The sequence below is a fragment of the Notechis scutatus genome, chromosome 15 (assembly GCF_049901735.1).
Source record: "Notechis scutatus isolate UNSWTSFEM ecotype Mainland chromosome 15, rNotScu1.2, whole genome shotgun sequence".
NCBI classification, from domain to species: Eukaryota; Metazoa; Chordata; class Lepidosauria; order Squamata; family Elapidae; genus Notechis; species Notechis scutatus.
Genome location: NC_142023.1, coordinates 831647 through 857066, shown reverse-complemented (window position 1 = coordinate 857066; position 25420 = coordinate 831647). Strand labels below are relative to the sequence as shown.

General features: G+C 48.5%; 1 protein-coding gene across 2 annotated transcripts in view; it reads right to left on the bottom strand.

Moving 5' to 3' along the window:
- The window catches only part of COL5A1 (collagen type V alpha 1 chain), a 264470-nt gene extending 241357 nt beyond the window's left edge, over window positions 1-23113 (bottom strand). For both annotated transcript variants that reach the window (XM_087943851.1, XM_087943852.1), the window contains exon 1: window positions 22869-23113. In XM_087943851.1, the coding sequence (XP_087799977.1) occupies window positions 22869-22968 (100 nt within the window). In that variant the 5' untranslated portion in view covers window positions 22969-23113. The remainder of the gene's footprint in view (window positions 1-22868) is intronic.
- Window positions 23114-25420: the final 2307 nt, after the last annotated feature.

Sequence of the window (25420 nt, the reverse complement as noted above, 5' to 3'; positions counted from 1 at the left end):
GTGACATCTTAAGAGAGCAACTGTGCAAACTACCAGGAAGTCCTTGGACAACCACAATTAGGAGCTGAATTTCTGTTGCTAACCAAGGTAGATGTTAAGTGAATCCTGCCTGGTTTTACTTTACTTTTTTTTGTGGGGGGGGCCACGATTGTTAAGTGAATCATGCAGTTTGTTAAATGAATCCTGCTTCCTCACATTGACTTTTCTTGTTGGAAGCCAGCTACGTAGATCACATGTGGCAATCTCACAACCCAGAGATGCTCTAAGAGTTGTGGATACATGCCGGTTGCCAAGTGCCCAATTTCTTTTACCACGGGGATGCTGTAACAGTCGTAACCATGAGGGCTGGTTGTAAGCCGTTGTTTTTTTTTTAAAGCACCACTGTAATTTCAAACATTTGCTTAATGAATGGTAGTATGTTGAGGAGTAGCTATAGTGCAAACATGGCTTGGGCAACCAACTTATTTCTCCAATAAGGAGGAATTTCCTGACAGAGAGAGCAATCCACCCATGGAACAGAAGTTGCCTTTGGAAGTTGTGGGAGCTTCGTCCCTGGAGGCTTTCAAGAAGAGACTGGACTGCCATCTGTCAGAAATGGGGTAGGGTCTCCTGCTTGGGTGGGGGGTTGGACTAAGTGACCTACAAGGTCCCCTCCAACTCTGCTAATCTGAGGACAGGGCTGGGAAAGAGAGAAGTTACAGCATTCATTAATTTGTTCATTCATTCATTCATTTAGTATGCCACAGACCCATAATGGATCCGGGCTTTTTCATGTGATGTGAGCACAAAACTATTGGCCCTAGAAGCCTCTTGGAGTCACATTTTCAGAAATATAGATACTCAAAGGCTCAACTGGTCATATCTGAATAACCCCAAGATCCTGCCTGGACCAATTTCAAAGGCCCCCAAAAAGTGAAATGCTTTTAGCATCTCTTCAAAGTTTGAGCAACAAGGCTGCAGGAGTAATTCCAGTGGGCATTTTGTTCCTGAGAATTGGCACTAGATGGGGAAAGTTTCTCAGCCATGATGTAGCTATGTCCACACAAAGTCAGGCCAGATTAAACCATGAAGTTGGGTGCGCAAACACATGAGTTACAAGTGAGTTTTTCAAATAATTAGGCGTGGAAGCACCACAAGTCTATACTAACAAGCTGGCACTCTTAGTGTATATTCCACCAGTGTAGGAACTGGTGAGAGAAGGAAGGATGGGGGGAGTTTGGGGGAGGACCAGAACATGTGAACAGCATGCTTGGGCTCAGATCAGTGGACAGACAAAGTTATTGGCAACCAGCTATTGAGAGAATGTGTGTGTGAAATGATCAGAGCATGAACCGGCTGAGTGCAGAACCAACAAATCCTATGAATGTTCATTAAGGAAAACTTTTGGTGGTTTTAGTGATGAAAGATTTTAAATAATGATTCTGAACAACGTAGCTTACCACTTGGAAGCCAAAAAGTGAAGAGAAATGGAGAGGTCATTATTAATTTGTTTAATTGTTGGTTTGTTTAAAATAAGAGCAATTTATCTCTATCCCACAGAACCCTGGACAGGTCACGACGATGCACAGTAACAACAATGGAACAATACAAAAACCAGAAATCAACAACCAAAGTAGAATTAGATACACAACCAGGACATGCACTGTTTAGCACATATCCTGAGAATTACTCTCTTCTCCCTCTTCAAACCGAGTCAATCCATCCATCAGAGGAGAGCCAGAAGGGACCTTCTGTGGGAACAAAACCTGCCTTAAAACAGGCCCAGACACTTGGAAGAGGCCGGGAAGGAAAGGAAACTGGCAAAAGACTTTGTGGTTAAGATGCTCAAAACAAACAAGTTGCTGACTTTAGTTTGTGTCAAGACAACTTTGATGGGATGAGAAGGCGCAGCCCTGGGCAGAGCAGAATAAATCCTCATTTGTTTGCTTCATGTCATCTGAATTTGGCAGCCTCCTCCGTTTTTCTGTCTAGCTGCAACATCCGAGCATCTTTGGACATGTACTAATTTATTTGAGTGTATTTGGATGAGATCCTGAGAGCCAGTTTGGTCTAGCGGTTTAAGGTCTGAGGCTGGAAACCAGCAGACAGTGAGTTCTGGTCCTACCTTGGGCAGGAATATGAGCTAGGTGACTTTATGCCAGTCCCACTCTCTCAGCCCAACCCGCCTCACAGGGTTATTGTGGGGGGAAAATAGGAGGAAGGAGTATTGGGTATGTTCGCCACCTTCAGTTATTTATAAAAATTATAAAAGTGGGATTTAAAAAAATATCATAAATAACTTCAGGGGACTTAAGGAGTAACTTACAATAAATACCACACTCATCCATTAATTCACTGATTCCCACCAGACCGGATCCCAAAGGTCCCTTTCACCCTTTTGGAGAATGAAAAGGAGCCCAGGATGCAAACTCCAGCCCCAAAGTCCTCCTTCCAGGTTCTCACCCTTTATCCTCCTCTCATGGGGAGGGGGAGGATTTTGCAGCATCCCCTCCCTCTGCAGGCACTGGCTGGGCAGGTTCTGGCTGGACAGGCAGTTGCAGTTATCTTGGTCCTGAGACCCAAAGAGCTTGACAAGACCCTGGACTGGGAGGCCCCTGGGTGGCCAGTGCAGCTGAAGTCACTTGAAAAGGGCCTGAGTAACTATTGTTAAGGCCTTCTACATATGATTAGTCCTTTACTAACCTGTTCCTCGAGACATCTCCTTCCACATATAAGTGTTCTGACCAAGGCTTCCGAGGCTTATTTTATTGCAACAAGTCTCTCAAGGAATGCAAACCAATCTGCAAACCCAGAATTGCTTGCTTGTTGCAACAAAACCCATGGTGCACTTCCAGGCCAGGAACAAAGAGTAACCAAACAGTTAATGGGAATTGATTCTGTGGACTAAGTGTGAATGCCAACCATAACATGTGCCAAAAACACAAACTGTGCCAAAAACACAGTCCCTCGAGATAAGCATCCACCTTTATCTCCTTTGAAGTGCTGCCAACAACTAAAGGGCCAAATGAACTAGAAAAAACCAACTGAAGTACAAAGTCCACACAGGGCTTCAATCTGAACAGAACGAACAACTTTGCTTCCTGCAAAGGTTTCATCACCTTTGCCTGTCCTTTATACCTTATGGGAGGGGCAATCACCTCCCAGCCTTACTCCCGAGTTGCCCCTTTTGTTTCAGCTGCTCTTGCCTTCTAGCAGCTCTGTGCACATGCGCATTGGGAACAGGCTCCCCTTGATCCTCTGCCTCGCTGCTGCCAGACTCTGGAGGCTCCGGAGTCAACAGACAACTCCCAGATGGTCCTGGCCTCATCTCTGCATCGGATGTCAGACCCTGGTCCGAGTCCTCTCCAGACTCCCGGACTGGTCCCTGTTCTTCCCCACTGCCCGATTCCGCTGCTGTCTGCCCCAGCTGCCGGTGAACCACAACACTGTCCTTCCTTACAATGGGCACTCAGGATGCTCCAGCATCCAAACCCTGGTCTGGCTCTAGTGCATCTGAGCAGCCTGGCAGAATCCGTGGACCCTGCTGGTGTCGCCTCTAAGTGCACCCTAAGAGGGGTCCATTCACAAGAAAGCTTTTTGCAAGCAGTCCAGTCCAACCCAGCCACCTTCCAACATTGAAGTTGTTTGTGCAACTTGGCCCGTCCGTTAGCCAAAACAGTGTCAGAGCATTGTAAACTGTTCATCCCTGACAAAAGGCTCCTTGGGGACTCAGGGGGAAGATGACATGTGAGCTGGTTGCTGTTCGATCTGGGGGAGACGGAGCAGGAGAGGGGAATCCATGGGTGGACTTCCTGCCCTTCCTCTTGTCCTCCCTTCCTGCCCAGGCTCTTTGCAGCAGAGACGGTGCCACAAGCCTGGCTTAGTCATGGGCGGACTGACACTGAGCAGATGCAAAGTACCTGGCTGCACCACCACCCACCCACTGCTGTCACCAGCTCACTTCACTAAAAGGGGGAAACTGATTCTGCCCCATCCAAACACACAACCACAAAGATGTGCTACAGAGTCTACATCCCCACTGAATTCCTTCCTATGCTCTTAATGCCAGAGGTCGAATAGAACAGAATATAGAATATAGGATATAGGATATAGGATATAGAATATAGAATATAGAATATAGAATAGAATAGCTTTTTTACTGACCAAGTGTGATTGGACACACAAGGAATTTGTCTTGGTGCAAATGCTCTCAGTGCACATAAAAGAAAAGATACATTCATCAAGAGTCAAGAATCATCAGGTACAACACTTAATAAAAATTTTAATGTCCAGAAATCTTTATTATCCCTTTGGCATTTTGTTTTATTTTCAGCTTAATTGCCTATTGATGTCAAAGCGGATTTTTCCGATTTCTTATTTAAGTCTCTTAGTTGTCAGTATAGGGAAGGAGAGAGAAGAAGAAAAAAACCAAACCTTTCCCTTTTCACTTTCCTTCGCTGCTTCCGACTCTTCTTTGGGAGCGATGTTATTTTTTGTAAGTTTAAATTCCAGGGTACCTTAGTTGTTGCTTTTACAATTTAACCCAGTCAGCCAAAACTTTCACTTCTTATCTTCCCCCTGCACATTCTTTTCCGGTCGAGTTCTCCTTTGTGGTGGCCATTTCTGACCACCGCTGCAACCGCCTTCGGGAAAGGGAGTAATGGCCAGCTGAGGAGGAGAGATGCGGCTCTCCTCAACCCTGCTGGCGTCTCCCCCCTCTTCACCACCTCTACGGGGTGGCTTAGTCCCAAAACCAACCGGCTCGGGGCACTCCAGCAGCGAGCCCAGACAGAAACCGCGCACAATCGCGGATTTCTGTCTGTCACCGAAGCCCTTCAAACCGGAAGTTTTTCGGGTTGGCTCTTAAGGACTTTGTTCATTAAAAGAAAGATAAGATGAAGGCAGGCAGGCTCAAAAATAGAAACTGGGAAAGGGAACTTGGAGTCCTAGTGGATGATCATTTGAATATGGGCCAGCAGTGTGCAGCAGCAGCCAAAAGAGCTAATACAATCCTGGTTGTATAAACAGATGCATGGAATCAAGACCATGTGAAGTATTAGTGCTGCTTTATAAAGCCCTAGTAAGGCCACACCTGGAATACTGCATCCAGTTTTGGTCACCATACTACAAAGAAGATGCTGAGACTTTGGAAAAAGTTCAAAGAAGAGAAACTAAGAGGATGAAAGGCCTGGAGACAAAAACACATGAAGAATGGCTGCAGGTTTTGGGTTTGGCTACTCCAGAGAAAAGAAGAATTAGGGGAGACCTGAGAGCCATCTTCCAGTATTTGTGGGGCTGCCACAGAGAAGAGTTGGGGGTCAATTTATTCTCCAAAGCACCAGAAGGCAAGATAAGAAACAATGGATGGAAACTAATCGAGGAGAGAAGCAACCTGGAATTAAGGAGAGACTTCCTAACAGTGAGGACAATTATCCAGTGGAACAGCTTGCCACCAGAAATCGTGGGCGCTCCATCACTGGAGGTTTTTAAGAAAAGACTGGACAGCCACTTGTCTGAAATAGTATAGGTTCTCCCGCTTGAGAAGGGGGCTGGACTAGATGACCTCTAAGGTCCCTTCCTTCTATTCTATTCTAATATTCACATGGAGAAAGGAAGTTGGGAGGGAGGTTCTTCTTTGGCCTCTGTTTACAGCACCAAGGAAAGGCTCTGGCTGGTTGGGTCCTTCTGGGGCAAAGGCGGCTTCCTGTGGCTCAGGGTCGTGGCTGGGACCCCAGGCTGAGCAGGCTCAGAAAGACCCTTCTGAGATTTGGAGCCACGGCCATTGCTTCCTCCTTAGCCACGTGGAAGAGCCTCCCTGCTGGATGAACTAATAAATGCATTTGCCTTTCTCCTCAGTGAACATTGGCAAGAGGTTTCCTCGCAGCCTTTCAGTCCTTGGGGAAGCTTCCACCATCTCAGATTCAGATTAGCAGAGTTGGAAGGGACCTTGCAGGTCATCGAGTCCAACCCCCTCCCACCCAAGCTGGAGACCCTACACCATTTCTGACCGATGCCAGTCCAGGGATGATGAGCTTCCATCTCAGAGCAGTTCAGCCTGCCCAGGACTGCACAAAACAGACTGCCTCAGGGGTGCAGTGTGATATCGCCCCAAAATATTATCCCATGCCACGGGGAGAGACAAGAGTCAACATGATACAGGTGTCCCTCCTGTCAGCTCGAAAGCCATTTTTCTTTTAGGCTTCTGGGCTGCCACATTCAGTGCCTGGGAATGTCATGCCCCAGTTGGAATCTGATTCTGAGGGGGAGGTGGAACAGCTGACAGGGAGTGGGAATGTGGCTCCAGTGGTTGTGGAGGAAACTGGGGAAGGGCACAGGCCGGCTGGGCATTCAGAGGAAGACCCAGACCCACCCCCTCTTCAACTTAGGGCACGCAGGGAGGAACAGATAAAGGAGCAACATGAGTTATGTGGGTTACAGGGGGGGAAGGGCCCTGATTCCCTTCTTAGCTGCAGCTGGGAAAACAGGATTTTAAAAAGGGTGTTTGCGCACAGCACCTTGCTGGAAGCAAAGCGTGCATTATCTTTGTTTGTCAAGTCTTATCTGGGCTCTGGCGTGTGTGTCTCGTTATCTTTTGAAGTCTGCAATTCCTTATCCTGCCCTGTCTCGTTAATTCTTGCAGCTTGTGGTTTGTGTTGGTTTTTATTTATAATTTAGATGTACTTTGGGTTGGATGGAATTTCTTCCCTTTAAAAACTGTTCTTGGGAGAGTTTTTTCTCCAGCCGATGATAACTGGACATTGAGGACCAAGTTGGAGGTATTAAAGGGACTTTACCTACTTTTGTGACTTTGTTGCTTTTGTGCCATGCCCCGGGTCATCACTGGAAATTTGGGAGGGGGGATTTCAAGGAGCATTGGAAGATCAGCCACAACATTCCTTTCTCGGAAAGTCAAGGACATGTTACCCTGCACCTGGAGGGGAGTGACTGGGGATAGTCTCCAGTTGGAACCAAGTAAAGATTGGACCATGTGATGGACTATTGGGTGCAGAGGTTGATTTTGGGTTTTCTTTGGGCTAGGGGAAACTGGGAGCTCTCAGATTCGAGTTTTCCCCACATGTGCCAATATGACACCTCTAATAAAATGGATCTTTGGGAAGACGATATTCTCAGATCTTTTTTTTTTTTTTTTTTGAAGGTTGGAACGCTGAGACCTCCTTTTTCTTTTTCAGGCTGAAAAACATCATTTTTAGAGAAGCCCAACTAGATCTGCATGGCTGTTTTTCAGGCTGGACAAAATGGAGAAGCGACCGCAACAACGGCCCAGTCGGTCCCGAGTCCACTTTCCGTTTCCAGCCAGCTCCCTCTCCCTGTGCTGGAGACCCCAAGCAACCCCCCCCGTGGAAAGGAAATCAGAAAGCTTCCCTTACAATCTCTCCTCCGCTAACGGTCAAAACAAATAGAATTTGTGGGGGCAGCTGTGCCAGTGGCTGAGCCCTCTGCTGACTCAGCGCTTCTGAAATGACTGCCAGATGTGCTGCGCATAAAACCCAAACGCGGCTCCAGAGAGATTTGAGAATCCCTGCAGCTTAGAGAAATCTGACAGATGCCCTGTTTTTTTTAAAAGAGATTTTCTTGGATAGTTTTTGCATCGCTTGTTGACAGAAAATCCTGCTGGCTCTCCTCTCCGGGACGGACTTTTTCCCTTCCCCATTTTTGGTGGAAAGAGCCATTCTCCTAGCAAAGTGGCCTCTCTTGCTGGCCTGTAGAAAATGGGGGGGGGATTCTCTCTGGGGTGGGGTTGAACTGAGGATGTTGCGGCCAAAGAATAAGAGCCAGACTTTTCTGCCAGGTTGCTGCCCATTTCCGGGTCTTTGGGACAAACTCACACTGACTCCTCTTCCGCCTTTCCCTCCTTCACAGTTCCTGTGCTCAGCAGTGGGGTCACCTCTTGCTCTCTTCTTGATCGGAAGAAAAATTGTCATCGGATGTCAAGGGTTGTTTCACCTAGCCAGACTACGTTCCCCACTTGCTTTGGGTGCATTTCTTGAAGGCTACATGGGAAACTATCCTAAGAAGCGAGGATCTAGATCAGGGGTGTCCAACCTTGGTAACGTTAAGCCTGGAGGACTTCAACTCCCAGAATTCCCCAGCCAGCTTTGCTGGCTGGGGAATTCTGGGAGTTGAAGTCCTCCAGGCTTAACGTTACCAAGGTTGGACACCCCTGATCTAAATCATAAGTTCACTAAGAGGTTGGGGTTCACTTATTTCGGCGTTTTGATACCACCCGATGAAGCCTCCCCGTCCTTCTGTTTCCCCTGCCAAAGGTCCAAGTCCAATTCCTAGACTTCTCCAGGAGGTCTGATAGGAATTCCACACCATGCCATGTCGTCGAAGCCACGGTTCTTATCTGTCATACCTTGCTGATTACTTCTGAACTCAGGAGGACAATATATGTGGGGTTCTTAATGCTCTCTGAGCCTGGTTGTTTTTTGCAGATGTTTTGGTACCCAATTAGGTAACATATACAAGTGCACTGATGATGTTACCTAGTTGGGTAATAAAATGCCTGCAAGAAAACAATCCGAGCACCAAGGACTCCATAGTTCGACCCACAGCAACAAATGGTCTCTTCTGTTAGCACCGCGTCTCCTGAACAAAAGAAGCTGGAGAAACAGCCTCCCTGTCTGCCCACCTCTCTTTCCATATCTAGCTCTGAGCAGAATCCTTCCTGTAGCTGCCAGACACAATCAAGGAACCCCTGAATGTGATCGTCTAAAGCTCCTGTAACCCGGGGGAATGAGGGCAAAGAGCTGAGGTGGCACCAATCTACAAAAAAGGGAACAAAATGGATCCAGGAAATTATTGGCCAATCAGCTTGACCCAACCCCAATTCCACTTAAAAACTCCAAGGCAGGCATTTTCTCAAAGTGCCTTTTATTACAGTAGCCATACTGGCAGATCTGGGAAAACCTGAATCTGAAAGTTCCGGGTTTTCCTCCAATAAGTAAAAAATTACAATTCCACCCCCTGCACCCATCATTCCATCACATGCCCCAACCACCATCCATTCCAACTTGAGACATCCCCTCTACTCCTCCTCCTCAGCCAGGTACAGGAATAACATGACCTTGACTTTAAAGAAGAATGCTATTACGTCTAACCAGATACGCTCCATGAAATCCCCCCCTCCCAACTTCCCACGCTCAAGAATGGAAGCTTCTGGCACTAATATGGCTTCCAAAGCTGACACCTGCTTTGAGGCCATCAGGATGAATAAAGCAACAGGAGGCCTTCGGAACTACGGCCAGCCAGTGTTTCCACATTGCAGGATTTGGTTCAACTTGGTCTGGCACTTCAGAAAACATCCAAGTTGAATCTGTTTATAATCAAGGATACCAAATTTAGACCAAGGACAAAATCCAAAGTAATACTTGTGCTGAAAAAGGGACTTTTTCAAGAGGCAAGTAGATTTTCTGTTTTTTTTTTTCTTTGAAGAAGTTTCACTTCTCGTCCAAGAAGCTTCTTCAGAGCTGAAGAAGCTTCTTGGATGAGAAGCCAAATGTCTTGAAAGAAAAAGCAAAGAAGTCCAGTTGCCTCTTGAAAAAGCCCATTTGGGACAACCATGACCTGGATAACTGAGAATCTCCATAGAAATTTGTGCTGTTGTTGACTGGAGCAAGATACATGAGAAAAGCAGGATATAAGTAAAACCAGAGGGTGATATTATTGCCATGTTTTAGCCAAAGCAGATAGACTTGAACCCTTGGGTTTTATTTAATTGTATTTCTCCTGGTCATGCATGTTCTTCTCTGGGTTCCTGCATAGGTTTGGAGAAAGCTGGCTACTGACTTATTCAAAGAAGAGCTGTTTCCAATTATGAAGCTATATTTTGTTGCTCTATGTCTTGCCACAAAAATGTCATTTTATTTATTTATTTATTTATTTTTGGAGAATAACACACTCTTTTCTTGAAACTTTTTCCTGTGATGTCGAAACCATCTGCTTTTATCCTCAAGTCTAACTGGAACATCTAAGGTACAGTATTTCCCTCATAAAATAAAACTCAGCCCTGCTCTTTCTGGAAAAGAACCCATGGAAATGATTTCACTTAACATCTCTTTTCAATTTTCAGTGGAAACGTTAAAAAGAACCTTCTGTACATGCTCTCGTGGAATTTACTTTGTAAGTCCTGTGAGTTCCAAAGGATTTACTGCCCAGAAAGTTAATGTGAAATTGTTTCTTTCTCATGCAATCTAATCAGGTTTTTTGGAAAGAAATCTCACTGAACTAAGTGAATTTGTATAGTATGTACTACAACTCTATTTATGTTTTACTCAAGAAATCTAAACATCAAAAGCTGGTGAGCTTAAACTTCATTACTGCAACATCTAATTCAACTTCTGGGGCACTTTCAGACTTAAGAGTTCACCCCAAGAAGCCTCAACCTTGTTTCTTCTTGTTTCTTCTCTCCATCTCTACTGATTTCCCCCCATGGCTGCATTCTGGGCCAGCATTCCCTGAGCCCTCCTTTCTTCCCAGCCTTGGACTCTGAATTCAGCCAGCAAGTCAGAGGCAGACCGCTGGGTGCGGAGGGAGGGCAAACTCAAAAGCCACACCTGGAATCAAGGAAAACCCACCTATTCTGAAGGGGCCCAGGGGAGAGGGAGCTACCTTCGGGGGTCTGCACCTGCACGGCCATGTCTTCTCAAAAGCTGAGCTGAGAGGCAGCTCCCAACCAGCTGCTGACCTGATGGGGCCCCACATGAACCAGGCAATCAACTTCCAGGTCCAGATCAGACCTGAGCAGCTGGACCCAAGAGTCTTCTCCTTCTGCATCTTAGGAAGTTGCTGAGCAGGAAACAGCAGGACCGGGTCAAAGCAGGTGAAGACCTCTACGAGTGGACGGAGGAGAACGGAGGCCTGGGGGACTCATCAAGAACCAGGTGGTCCATAGGCATCGGGAAGAAGGACGACTGGGAAGGATGGGCCAAGGTCATAACTCTCATCCATGGCAGCCGCAGACCCGGGGATGGGAGTGGCAGTTGGAGCTGGAAGAGCCCAAAGAGGAGGAGGAGGAGGAAGGCAGAGAACCCGGCCATGCTGACCAGCTGATGAAGCAAGCCATGATGAATGCCTTCCAAACTTCCTAGGCTCAGGAGTCCCCTGCCAAGACACCCCAAGCCAGGCCCAGCAGACTCAAGTGGAAGACAAGGAAGGGAGGGCTTCGCCAGTGGCCACCATGTCAGGTGCTTCAACAACCGTTGCCGCCACGTCTACAGGTGCAGGAGCAGCACCGAGGGAGGACACCAGAGCTGCCCAGGTGAAGCCAAAGAGCTAGAAGAGCCCATCCCTCGGGGTGAAATTTGACGGGGAGCCCCAGCAACTGGGGTTCTTCTTGGCCCACATGCAGGAATATGGGCCCAAAATACCTACGGAAGGTGCCAAGGTGAGAAGCATCACCCTGGCGCTTGAAGGAGCTGCCGCTCACCGGATGGCCACGCTTCACAATGAAAATGCCCCTGAGCTAAGGGACTTCAACCGCTTCATGGTGGCATTCTGGTGGTGATTTGAGGACCCCAGCTGATCACAAAGAAAGGGAACGCATCCACCATCCACCAGGGTTGCAGGGGGATCGCCAAGTACACTGAAGAATTCCGTGACCTGGCATGCAGGCTCAATAACCGGCTGCAAGACTTCCTCATCAGCTGAACAACGACATTTACAATCCCCCCCCCAACCCTGCACGAGTGGCATGCCTTGGCCAAAGAAGTGGACATCGACCAAGCTTGCAACAAGTACCGCCCAGGGAGAAGATGGGAGAAGAGAAATCACCTCCGGAGAAAAGAGAAGCAATAAAGCCATCGAATCCACAAGCCCACCCAACTGCTTGGTTCAAGTGTGGATAAGTGTGGGTAACAGCAGAATGCAAAACAGGGCAGCCTGCCAAGAAAGCCACCCCTGGCCCTGCCAGGAAACCTGCTAAATCATCACAACGTGTTCTGACCCAAACCTTGTTCCAAGGAAACAAACACCAACAGAGGTAAAAGCAAAACCTTTTAATGCTTCTCTGCAAATTCCGTTCATTCACAGTTAAAAGGCTCTGAAAACTAATTGTCTCTGATAAGAACGAGCCTTGCTAAGGTTGTGCAAGGCCGCCAAAAGCACTAGATTAAGTTGCCAAGAAATATTCAAAACAAAGTCCCCAAACACAAATCAGGATAGTCCAAACGTCCACAAGGTTTGAAGTGCAAGAACTTATTTGCTTCCTGCAAAGAACTCCCACCTCTGAGGGCTGGCTTTTCTCCCTTAAGGGAGGGGCCATCACCTTGCAGCCTTACTCCCAAGTTGCCTGTGCTGCTGCAGCTGCCCTTTCCTTCGAGCAGCCCTGCGCACACATGCACTGGGCCCAGGCTCCTCAGGGGCCTCTTCCTCACTGCTGCCAGCCTCCACCATCTCCAAAGGCAGCACTCCACTCCCTGATGGTCCTGGCCCCATCCCTGCCTCACACGCAGGCCCCTCATCTGAGCCCTCACTCTCTGAGACCTCAGATGTCCACACCTGCTGCCAGCGAACCACAACGCAACGATCCCGAGAAATGGAACTGAAAAGGGTGGAGGTCGTTGAGTTAACCCCACCTCCCAAAAGTGTGACTTCTACATGGATGAGAAGAGAGGATGCCATAGTCCGTTCTGAGTCATTCACAACTACTAGGAGGGATGGCCAGCAAAATCCAAAGATGGCCCATTTTTTTCCATTCATGGTCTTACATTTGCACCAAGCTTGATTCCCAGCAACCAGATCCAGGTAGTTTAGCTCAGAAATTAAGCCTACATTTATTTAGAAGCCCAGCCTGATTGTCAAATCTGGCTTTGTCCTGGATGTGATAGCAGCTTTTGATAGACCACAACCACAAAACATGTTCAGCCTCATTGCAGATTAACAATGCGAGACCAAAAGTAAGCATTTAATTTCACATTTAAAAAAAAACCTAGTACACAAACCAAAACTTAATTCTCAATTAAAATGTGGAGTTGTCCAAAATTTGTTATGCGCCTTTGAAATGCATATTCAGGAACAATCCACCCCAAAAATACATATATTCTGAACAAATATGCAAAATAAATTACATTATGAGAAAATGTTCGCAAAAGCTATACATAGTAGACAAAATTGTCAAGAAAAATGAATGTATGGATGGAAACTGATCAAGGAGAGATTCAACCTGGAAATAAGGAGGAATTTCCTGACAGGGAGAACAATCAACCAATGGAACAGAAGTTGCCTTCAGAAGTTGTGGGAGCTTCATCACTTGAGACTTTCAAGAAGAGGCTGGGCTGCCATCTTTCAGAAATCGTGTAGGGTCTCCTGCTTGGGTGGGGGGTTGGACTAAATGACCTAGAAGGTCCCTTCCAACTCTGGTATTCTATATTCAATGGAACAGATGTTGCCTTCGGAGGTTGTGGGAGCTTCATCACTGGAGGCTTTCAAGAAGAGACTGGACTCCCATCTGTCAGAAATGATGTAGGTGGAGAACTTGCTTGGATTGTTATTATGTTAAATCTGTTAAATCTCTTAGGGTTTCATGCTGCTTTTTCTGTGCTTAAGGCAAAAAAAGTAGCATTTTTCCAAACTCGTTTATATTCACATCCTGTTGGGCTCCGCAGTTTAGCCCATGGACCACAACACAAGTTCTTTCCCCCCCAAAAGCAATGAGCAGACGTCCTCCAACAAGGCCTTCCTTGCTGCTGGTTACCCTGTCCAGGGAGTCCTTGACTTACAACAGTTCGTTTAGTGACCATTCAAAGTTACAACAGTCCTGGAAAAAGTGACTTATGACCGGTTTTCACACTATGACCGTTGCAACATCATGTGATCAAAATTCAGGCACAACTGACTCATACTTACAACATTTGCAGCATCCTGGGGTCATGTGATCCCCTTTTTCAGATCTTCTGATAAACCAAGTCAATGGGCAAGCCAGATTCACTTAACAACCGTGTTAACTGCAGTGATTCACTGAACAACTGGGGCAAGAAAGGTCATAAAATGGGGCAAAATTCATGTCGGGATTCCAGCAATCGCCCTAATTAAATCATGATTCTCAAGCCAAACTTCAAAAAACTTCAAAGGATTTATTGAAGGCGACATACTGGCCCTGCCCTGTATGAAGCCAACTCCTGGCCTACATCATTTACGGTCCCCTGTGACCCCGTTTCCCCCTGTCCCCCCCGGGTGTGTCATCAACCAGATTCTCCAATTGAGCCCATTCACAGGCCGGGTGTCATCAATCACATTCTCCAATTAAATATATTAAAAACTAGTTACAAGAGATTACTGGTCATCAGATGGAGCTCAGACCAGATACCTTTCTTCTAGGAATTATCAAAGATCGAATCCCAAAAGAAGAAAAGTATCTATTGCTACATATCACAACAGCCACCAGAATAGCTTTTGCACAAGTATGGAAAACTCCTAATATTCCCAAAGAAGAATTAATATTACAAAAAATGATGGAAAGTGCTGAAATGAACATGTTAACACTGAAACTGAAAGAAGAGAAGACTCTATATATATTTTTAATCTGGAATAAATGGTATGATTGGGTAGCAAACAGAACAAGAAATAAGACAAGAAATTTAACCGTCAGAAGCCTTAAGAAACTAAAATGTAAATATGTAATATATATAAGAATAATAATTATAGAAAATCATTATTCAATATTAGATAAATGTAAATACAATGTGTTAAGATATATAAGATAAAAACCTGTATGGATGTCAAAAAATGCTGTTGAAATCATGATGTTTTATGTTGTAGTAACAGAAACTACACACACACACACACACACACACATACACACACACACACACACACACACACACACACACATATTCACGGGCAAAAACTCTGGTATTTTAGTTACAATCTTTTAAAGATAAAGAGTTGGAATGTACTTTCGCTTCCAAAATGCAGCACTGCTCTTCCAGATTTCCTTTCTCTCCCTGCCCCCATTTTTTTTTATGGCAACTACTAAAACAGGCATAGGAATGTTTTATGAGTTGACAATTCACTTAACAACTGTCTCACTTAGCAACAGAGATTTTGGGCTCCATTGTGATCTTGAGCTCCTGTATTTATTTAAAATGGATGCTGCTCTTCTGAAGTGGTCTCAAAGACCTCAAAATAATGAAGTTATATTCCTGGCCTTGCTTATATCAGTCTGAACAATCTTGAAGATTTCAGAGGTAATATTGAGAGACGTATATCCTTTCCACCATGAACACCACCCTATAAACCCTAACCCTAACCCTCTCAACCAAATTAGGGTCAAGTATATTTGCATGCAAGAATTGCCCAGCTGGGTCAGAATGCTAAAGGTTTCCCAACCTTGCTCTCTCCGTTTGGTGATTGATGTCAACACCTGTCAACTGCAACCACCCTAGATAACGGATGATGGGAGGAGAATCTGAAGCAACCAGAGAGCCTTAGGCTATGGAAAGGCAGTCTTGTGAACATCCAGTTGCCAGAAGGCAGAATATATGTGGAATACCACATATATTCCTGATACAGAGATTAACAGAGTTGGGTTGTAGGGTTTATAGACCTTGTAGGTCATCTAGTAGTCCAACCCAGTCTAAGCAGACCATACAGTGTAGGGCAGGGGTCTTCAAACTTGACAGATTTAAGTCTTGTGGACTTGAACTCCCAGAATTCCTCCTCCAGTCATGTTAGCTCAGGAATTCTGGGAGTTGAAATCTACAAGTCTTAAACTTGCCAAGTTTGAAGATCCTTGGTGTAGGGTCTACGGCATTTCTGACAGATGGCAGCCCAGTCTCTTCTTGAAAGCTTCCAGGGATGAAGCTCCCACAACTTCTGAAGGCAGCTTCTGTTCCATGGGTGGATTGCTCTCCCCATCAGAATCCCAGCATCTGGAATTCAGAGGTGTTCTGGCTCTCTTATATTTGGATATTCCACTTAGATTATCTACTTTATGCCCTATGGGTTTATTTAATCTTTTCCTAGATTCTTGGTATCTTCTGCTTGCTATTTTCCCTCACTATATTTCTATTTATTTATTTGTATTTGTGTATTGTGAGCCACCCAGAGTCAGGCTGGAATTGGCCAGCACCAAGGCCAATACAAATAAATATATACAATATAAAGTTTTGTATATATAAATATATACAAAAAAATATACAAATAAATATATGCAATCCATAGTGTCTTATTTATGTATTTAACACATTTGAATACTTGGGACCTGGGTTCAGGCTGAGGTTCAGACTCAGGGTGGGCTTTTGCCACTTGCTTAAACTGAGAAGGAGCAAAGAGTATATATATATATATATGAAAGGCCCAGGAACTCTCAGACTTGGTCACAACTTGAGACAGTGACTGCCTCTGTTAAGCATCTTTTCAGGCAGGACGGGACTCTGGCTGAGCAATGTCTGGTCAAGAACCTGAACTCAGATCAGTGGCCCCTTGGTGAGAAGGTCTGAGTTCGGGAGACAGGGCTTCTAGCATGCAACCATTGCTTCCCCCTTCCAGTCCCTTTGCAGGTGTCAGATTAGAGAGCTGGTCTTACCCTCTTTATCGTAACGATTTGATTCACAAGATAGCCATGCAATTCCGAGATCCCTCTCGCAGTTCCTGCTATTGAGCCTGGTTTCTCCCAGTCTGTATGTGTCCTTTTGGTCTTTCTTGCCTAAGTGTAAGACTTTGCTTTTCTCCACATTGAATTTCATTTTATTAGATTGAACACTGGGCCCTCTCCAGCAACATGAAATTTAATGTGGAGAAAAGTAAAGTCTTACACTTAGGCAAGAAAAAGCAAAAAGAAACATACAGGCTTACTAACAGGAACTGTGAGAAGAGGGATCTTGGACTCTTAGTGGACAACCAGCTAAATAAGAGCCAGCCGTGTGCAGCGGCAGCCCAAAAAGCCAATGCAATCCTAAGTTGCATTAACAGAGGGATACAATCAAGATCAAGGGAGGTACTAATACCACTCTATAAAGCCTGAGTAAGGCCACACCTAGAGTACTGCATCCACTTTTGGTCACCACACTATAAAAAAGATGTTGAGACTCTAGAAAAAGTGCAGAGAAGAGCAACCAGAATGATGAGGGGACTGAAGGCTAAAACATACGATGAATGGATGCAGGAACCGGGCCTGGCTAGTCTAGGGAAGAGAAGGACCAGGGGAGACAGGAGAGCAACCTTCCAATATTTGAGGGGCTGCCCCAGAGAGAAGGGGGTCAAGCTGTTTTACAAGGGACTTGTAGGCCAGAGAAGGAATAATGGATGGAAACAGATCAAGGAGAGATTCAACCTGGAAATAAGGAGGAATTTACTGACAGGGAGAGCAATCAACCCATGGAACAGAAGTTGCCTTCAGAAGTTGTGGGAGCTTCATCACTGGAGGCTTTCAAGAAGAGACTGCACTGCTATCAGAAATGGTGTAGGGTCTCCTGCTTGAGCGGGGGGGGGGGGGTTTGGACTAGATGACCTACAAGGTCCCTTCCAACTCTGTTATTCTGTTATTCTAATCAGTGGAAGGACTTGCCTTCAGAAGTTGTGGGAGCTTCATCACTGGAGGCTTTCAAGAAGAGACTGGGATGCCATATGTCAGAGATGGTGTAGGGTCTGCTGCTTGGGGGGGGGGCAGGCTGGACTAGATGACCTCCAAGGTCCCTTCCAACTGTTAATCTACTCTAATCTAAAGCCCCACCAAGCCTGCTAAAATAGTTTCTAAATGCAAATGGGGAAGAATTCACAGATTGCCACAGCTGGTGAAACAAAACTTTCTGCAAAGTATTTCTTGTCTGCCAAAGAGAAAAAAGGGCCCCCCACCACTAAGATGTCACCAATCTTCCACAATGTTGGCCCAGGGACCCAGTTCTGAAGGGCTGCAACCTCAATGCTGGCCCCTCCCATTGAGCACTTAGCTGGGGCATCTAGAAATCACTTCCCGCTTGGCTCTGGACTGGAGTGATGGACAATGTCACTTCGCTTCTCAGGAATGACCGGCTCCGCCAACAGCAGCAGAGCCACCAAACATTGGGAAACCGAAGGGGGGGAGAAGGGCCCCCTCTTTGCCAAAAGCCAACAAGCACTGAAGTCTCTTTGCTATTCTAATTAGCCAGGAATGTTTGGTTCCAAATGTCATAGTTTGGATGTGGAACAGTCAAAAGCAAATGAACCTTTCCATAAAGATAAAGACAGAAAAAAACCATTCTGTTGAATATCAATGGGAAAAAATGAACAGTTTCAGAAGTTTTGGCTTATTCTCAGAATGTCCTATGTTCTGTTTTTGTAGGCAAGACTGAATTTTCTGCAGAACATTATCCATTTCCCAGGAGCTTCGCTGGAGTTCTCTCCCAGGTCCCAAGACTCAGTTACTCTTAACAGATTAACAGAGTTGGAAGAGACCCTGTAGGACATCTAGTCCAAATCCCCACACCCAGCAGGAGACCCTACCCCATTTCTGACAGGTGGCAATCCAGTCTCTTCTCGAAAGCTTCCAGTGATGGAGCTCCCACATTTTTATCTAAGAAAGGCAAGCTTAACTTAACCAAGATCTTGGTCTGAACATCCTCCTGCAGCCACCTTAGAAAACATTTTGGCCAGCTGCTTTCCAGGGAAGCTGGATGCTCTTGACTGTTGTTGTACGATGCTCCCGACGCAAACGGAGCTGAGGGACCTTGGAAAATGGCAACCATCCTGCCAACAGCCGCTACTCCTGAGTATGAGGTCACATCCATGCCTGCTTCCAGCCTTTCATCTCCCACATCTGGATTTCTGGCACACAGCAGAAGCCCCCAAAAAGAATACCAGCCTTGTTTCTCTTCATTCCACTTCCTTTTTCAAGCTGGCCTGAAGTAGCAAAGGCAGCTTAAGTGAATGCCACTCAGTCTATTTCCTATGCCCGCCCTCTGCCTTGGATCAAACACTGTTGCACTGCCCTTTTCAGGGTGATGCCAAAGGCTGGAACTCTGCTGGGGAGGGGGCTCCAAATGCAGGATCCGCTCCTCCCCCTGCAGAAAAGCCACCAGGTGGAGAGAGGCTCCCCGGCTGACCGCTTGCAGCAGCCCCTTGTACCTCAGGCCAGAATCACTGCAAAATCCCAGAATTGGGAGCAGTGCAGCCATGGCGTGGGGCAGGGGACCCCAAACTTGGCAACTTTTAAGACTTGTGGACTTCAACTCTGAGGAACTCTGGGAGTTGAAGTCCACACGTCTTAAAGTTGCCAAGTTTGGGGACCCCTGTTCTAAGGCTTTATAGCAGGGGTGTCCAACCTTGGCAACTTTAAGACTTCTGGACTTCAACTCCCAGAATTCCTCAGCCAGCTTTGCTGGAGAATCTGAGGAAATTAAGTCAAGGTCTGCTATAAGGAGATCTGACTGTATCCTCTGTTAATGAAACTTAATTCACCTGTAAAGCCCTTCATGCTACCTGGCCTGTTATTTGCAGGACCACCTGCTGGCTGAGGAATTCTGGGAGTTGAAGTCCACAAGTCTTAAAGTTGCCAAGGTTGGGCACCCCTGCTTTATAGAGTGGTATTAATACCTCCCTTGACCTTGACTGTATCCCTCTGTTAATGCAACTTAATTCACCTGTAAAGCCCTTCATGCTACCTGGCCTGGTTATTTGCAGGACCACCTGCTGGCTGAGGAATTCTGGGAGTTGAATCCACAAGTCTTAAAGTTGCCAAGTTTGGAGACCTCTGGCGTGGGGCAACAATGATCAACCAGAGGAGGAAGAGAGTTGCATGACTGCCTTCCAAAGCCAAAAAAGGGGGCCTTTCTCCTGCAACTGCTTCTCCCCCCCCCCCGCCCCCCCTTGCAAGGTCTAGCAGACAAAGAGCCATGATGCAACCCAACTTCACTAGTGGAACTATGGAAAGTCATAGCAGAACTATTACATCACCCATTTTGCTAGATGGGGGAAATGCCTGGAGCCAGGCTGCTGTGCTCAGAGGGGGGGGGGGTCAGCTTTCTTGCAGCGAAGCAGCCTCCCCCCCAGCTCAACCCCAATGCATCTGGGAGACTTGCTGGCCGGCCTTGAGCCAGGCACTCCGGGGCTGGGTGGGGCCACTCTTCCATTCCAAAAAAGAGCACTCACCAGCTCCAGAATAAACAACTTCTGGCTCTTTGAAATCTCTGGTGTGAGTTGTATAATGCAAAATGGATCCTGATGTCCACTCCAGAATGAATTCCTTCTCCAAGATTTTTCCAGATCCAGCCAGAGGCCTCCAAGGAGGCCAAGGGGCAAGAATGTCATGGCAGGAAAACCCAGCACTGGAAAAAGAGTGAGAGAGAGGGAGCGCAGCCAAGCGTTCTTCCCACTCATCATCCCTCCCAGACCCTTGCCTGATCCCTTCCCAGGCCATCAGTCCTGGAAGCTGGGATCCCTGCCCAACTTGGATCCAGGATGGAATCTGTTCCCGTCTCCTTCGCTGCCCGGTCTGCCACAGGCACAGCCAACGATAACCTCCTGAACTCCGGGGAAAGACGGGACAAGGCCCGGCAAATTAAACAGCTCCCGATGGCTCTTGTTAGGAGGCAGCTGTGGTTCATCTCCAGGGCAAGATGGAAGGTGGCCCGTTGCCCAACCCAAGTCCCGACAGCCTCAGCCCTTCTCCTGTCGGAGCAAAAGGCACAACTGCCTCCCCTTCTCACTTCATCACCCTGACTGACGGACGATGTACAAGGTCTCCTGCTTGAGCCGAGGGTTGGGCTAGAAGACCTCCCAAGGTCCCTTCCAGCTCTCTTCTCTTCTCTTAATACATTCATCTTTCATCAGGGTGAAATTCCATTAGCTAAATCCACATGGCATGCAAGGGAATGAATTCAAGATCTCATCAAACCCACAAAACAGGGCTTCCCAAACTTAAGCCAAGGACTGCTAGGGAAGCAGACCCCCCCCTTTTTTTTTTTAAAGGCTCCTGCAAGCATGATACCTGAACTCAGACTTCAGAGTAAACCCAATGAAATCCTGTGGGGAAATCACACACACCCTTCTCTCCTTTTGATACTGGGGCAGCCACAGTATCCCCAAGCGCAAGAGGGGGTGCCAATGCTCCCACCAGTAACCCCGTGATCCCCAAACGGTACAGCAGGGAGACACGCCGGGCATGCTCAGATTCTCCGTACTTGGCCTTGGTACTAGCTGGCACCTCCATATCCACCTGAACAGTTGCACACCTGAGCCCACCTGGAGGTTTCTTATCAGTTTGTGGGGAGGCAGAGAATAGCCAAGACTTTGCGGCCACTGGGGATGGGGGGGGGGGGGGATATGTGCTCACAGGTCACGGCAACTGTGTCCCTAGCCTTTCAGAAAGCTGGCAGCTGGCAGTCCTTGGCCTACAGAACAGCATAAAACCATCGAATTGCTTGGAAAGACGGCAAACATTTATCACCAACTCTAAATAATTAATGGAATCTATACAAAACACACTCTGGACGGAAAACTCTGATTCAAATGAAACCGTCTATAGATTAAAGAGGTATTAACTGCAACACTTAATGGCAAAGTCCTGGAGATCCTTTGGGGAGTTGGCCTTTAAACTTTCTGGGGTCAGATCCTCAAAGCCGCTTTGTGGGTCCCAGTTCCCACTGGGGACCTGTGCCTGCCTCGGAGCAGCTCTGCTTCCACGCTGGCTACCAAGGCAGTCCTGGCTTTCCAGAGTTTGTCAAGCTGCATCCCCTTCCCCAGAGCTTACGGGCAGCGCCTCTCTCGAAACATGAGGACAGAGTAGGCCAGCAGCAAAACCACCCCAGACTGGTCAGCTCTTGGGACACAGATGCCAGTTATGAGGTCAGCCGCCTATGCTTGCAAAGCTGAGTGGCACTGCCAACCTGTGAGTGAGCCATAAGAGAGATTCCACTGGCATGGAGCCCTGTGCATCCCTCTGTGGCACGCTGGGTAAAGTTTGGGTGCCACAGTAGCTGAGATGCACATACAAACTGCTCTCATTCTCTTTTGTGCTCAGAAAAATTTGGAGGTTCAGATTTGGGGGGGAAAAACACCTTTGGTATCAGTCTTTCATTTCCCACAAAGTGCAGAGAACTTTGTTTAATCCCCAACTTTTCACCCAACTACCTCAACCCCAAATCTTTATGAATGCCAGCTTCAGAATAAGCAAGCGAAGGTGCTGTATTTTCCCAGTTTACTTCCATTTCTGTCATTTGTTGAGGTTGGTTCTTTCTCCCGATTCTGTGTTAAGCCCCTGGGTATTTTACAACATGTCATGATGTCATGCTCGGTTGATTTTGCTACAGGAACATAGAAACACGCCACGCATCTTAGAAACCACGCTTAACGGCGATACCTTTGAGCATTTTCGGATCGCTACCTTAGCAATATAGCTTTAAAATGTGAAAAAAGAGACTTCGATCCACGCTCAATAATGGGGAGAGAATGCCAGTTCTCATCCCTCCTGGGTGTCAGATGTGAAACGAATACCGGGAGCATTTTTTCTCCCGAAAGCAGCCGACGGGCGGCCTGATGGGAAACCCGTTTTTTTCCAGGCGCCTGAGCCGCGGCCCCTCGCTCGTTAAGGGCAGCGCCGGGTCCCACCGAGGCGCAGAGGCGGCACATGGGGGCGTCCGCAGACTAAGATCCTCCCCGTTTGCAAAGTTTCGGATGGTCCCTAGGAAGAAAGTTTGCAGCAACCGGCACAGAGCTACTGTCCGCCACAAAGAAACCATTGCAAAGCGGAGGGACCGGTGCAGGGGAGGAAAAGGCTTTTCCGTTCCTGAGGAAGCGCTTCTCGCGTCCTCCTCCCTCCTTCCTTCCTTCTCCGCCGCCTAAGAGTTCTCCATTAACCCCCCCCCCCGCCCACCGCTCCGAGAAAGGCAGGCGAGGCGCGGGGTCCCGCCGGGCCGCGGGCTGAAGGCCGGCAGGGATGCTCCGGGGCTTCTTACCTGCGCGACTGGGGTGGGCGAGGGCGGCGAGCAGGAGCAGCGCCAGGCTCCCGGGCCGGTTCAGCCAGCTCCGCCGTTTCCACCGGGTGTGCGTGTCCATGTCCGCGGGGCTGGTCCGGGCGAGGCGCAAAGCGGGACGGCGGCGCTGCGGGGCGGCTGCTCTTCCCGACAACCGGCGGGCGCTGCGGGAGGCTTTCGGACTAAGAAGCGGGCGCCTCCCCTCCCCTCCCCTCCCCTCCGACCCCGGCAGGACCCTCCTAGGTGGGCGGCGGCGGCGGCGGCGGCGGCGACTCCTCTCCCTGCGCAGCCTGCTGGCCCGGCGCGCGGCTGGGGAGGCTCGGGGGCTCGGCTTGCGCGGAGAAGGTCCGGGCGCTCGGTTGCCCCCCTCGGCGTCTCCTCCCCGCCTCTTTCGCGGCTCCCTCCGCCCGACCTCCTTCTTCCGGGGCGCCGCTCGGCAAAGTGAGGTCGCCCCGCTTTCCTGCCCCGCGAAACTTTCGGGTTCTCCCCCCCACCCTCGCCCTCCCCGCGTTCCCCGCGTCAAGCCGACGGGGCCGAGCTGCTAATCCGGGGGGCCCTGGCCAATCGCGGCGAGGAAAGCCCCCGGCCCCGCCCCCGCTCCGAAGGCGGGGGCCGAGGGCGCCACGAAGCTTTGCCTGTGTGGCAGGGGCGGCCGGCGCTCCCCCCACCCCTCGCCTTTCTCCCGCGCGCCGCCCCGACCAGGCCCGCGCGCCGCCTCAGCCTCAGCCCAGCGCCGGCCCCGAGCGCCCCCGAGGCCCGGACTGGCCCGCGGGGACGGCGGCGGGATGCGGCTGGGCCGGACGCCGGGCGAGCCGGGCCTCGCTTGGGGTCTTCGCAAGCGGGCTCCGGGCGACCCCGCGGCACTTTCCCTCCTGCCCCCCAGGCTCCGAGTGCGGGCGCCGAAGCTTCTCCGCAGCTGGAAGCTCCGGGTCGCCCTGTAATCGGCCCGCTCCTTCAACAGTCCCTTCCCGGACATCTTTAACAGATTAACAGAGTTGGAAGGGACCTTGGAGGTCATCTAGTTCAACCCCTACCCGCCGAAGCCGAAGCCCCTGCACCATGTCTGACAGACTGCAGTTTAGTCTCTTCTTAAGCTCCCAGGGACGAAGCTCCCACAACTTCCGAAGGCAACTTCTGTTCCATTGGTTGGTTGCTCTCCCTGTCAGGAAATTCCTCCTTATTTCCAGGTTGAATCTCTCTCCTTGATCCGTTTCCATCCATTATTCCTTGCCTGGCCTTTGGGTGCTTTGAAAAATAGCTTGGCCCCCTCCTCTGTCTGTCAGCCCCTGAAATATTGGAAGGCTGCTCTCCTGTCTCCCCTGGCCCTTCTCTTCCCTAGACTAGCCAGGCCCAGTTCCTGCAACTGTTCATCGTATGTTTTACTCTGCAATCCCCTAATCTTCCTGGTTGCTCTTCTCTGCCCTCTTTCCAGAGTCTCGACATATTTTTTGCCTCAGGTGCAGCTTTTAGCAGCCCAAAGGTGGCCTCGTCTCTCCCTCCCTGCCTGTGCCATGAAATGTTCCCCTCAGCATTTGGGAAGAGATGCCCGCCTGTCTGCTCCTGGGCTGCCCACAGCGAAGGCCGCCTCTCTGTCCTCTGTGCTCGGAAAGGAGCCTTTTCTGCCCCATGGACAGGAGTTCCCCGGGCAGCCTCCCCTTCTGCCCCAGGCAGCTACAAGGCTGGGAAGACCCCTCTGTCCACCCCTGACTCTGCTGACAGGCAGTGGGGCAAAGGAGGAGGGGAGAGAGTGCAGGCCTGCTCCTCCTCCCTCAGGCCCCAGCCTCCAGACCCCCAGCTGGCTAGCCAGGCCTCCTTTGGGCCCAGACCTGTGTCCCCAGGGGACCAAAAAGCCTGTAGAGATTCTCGGTCATCCAGGTCACGGTTGTCCCAAAGGTGCTTCTTCAGGAGGCAAACTCAAACTTTCTTGTTTTTTTCCTTTTGAAGACATTTAGCTTCTCATCCCAGAAGCTTCTTCAGCTCTGACTGGATGGTGGGGAATGGAAGGATTTATACTCCTTGTAGACAGCTGGTCATTTGCATCCTTTGAGAGGGTCATTGAGGCCATTTGGAGGTTTATCTGTGTCCTCAGGGTCTCCTGGTTCCTATAGTCTGCCATTTTTTCTCTGGGAATCCGTTATTTTGCAGCTGGTTCACTAGGTAAATTCCTGGAGGAAAGTCTGTAGAGATTCTCGGTCATCCAGATCATGGTTGTCCCAAAGGTGCTTTTATTTCAGGAGGCAACTGGACTTTCTATTTTTTCTTTGAAGACATTTTGCTTCTCATCCCAGAAGCTTCTTCAACTCTGACTGGATGGTGGAGAATGGAAGGATTTATATTCCTTGCAGACAGCTGGTCATTTGCATCCTTCCATTCCCCACCATCCTGTCAGAGCTAAAGACGCTTCTGGGATAAGAAGCGAAATGTCTTCAAAGAGAAAAAACTAAGAAAGTCCAGTTGCCTCCTGAAAACGCACCTTTAGAACCCCAGTTGGTGTACCCAGCATTGGCAACCTGTCACTCAAGCTCCTTGATGGC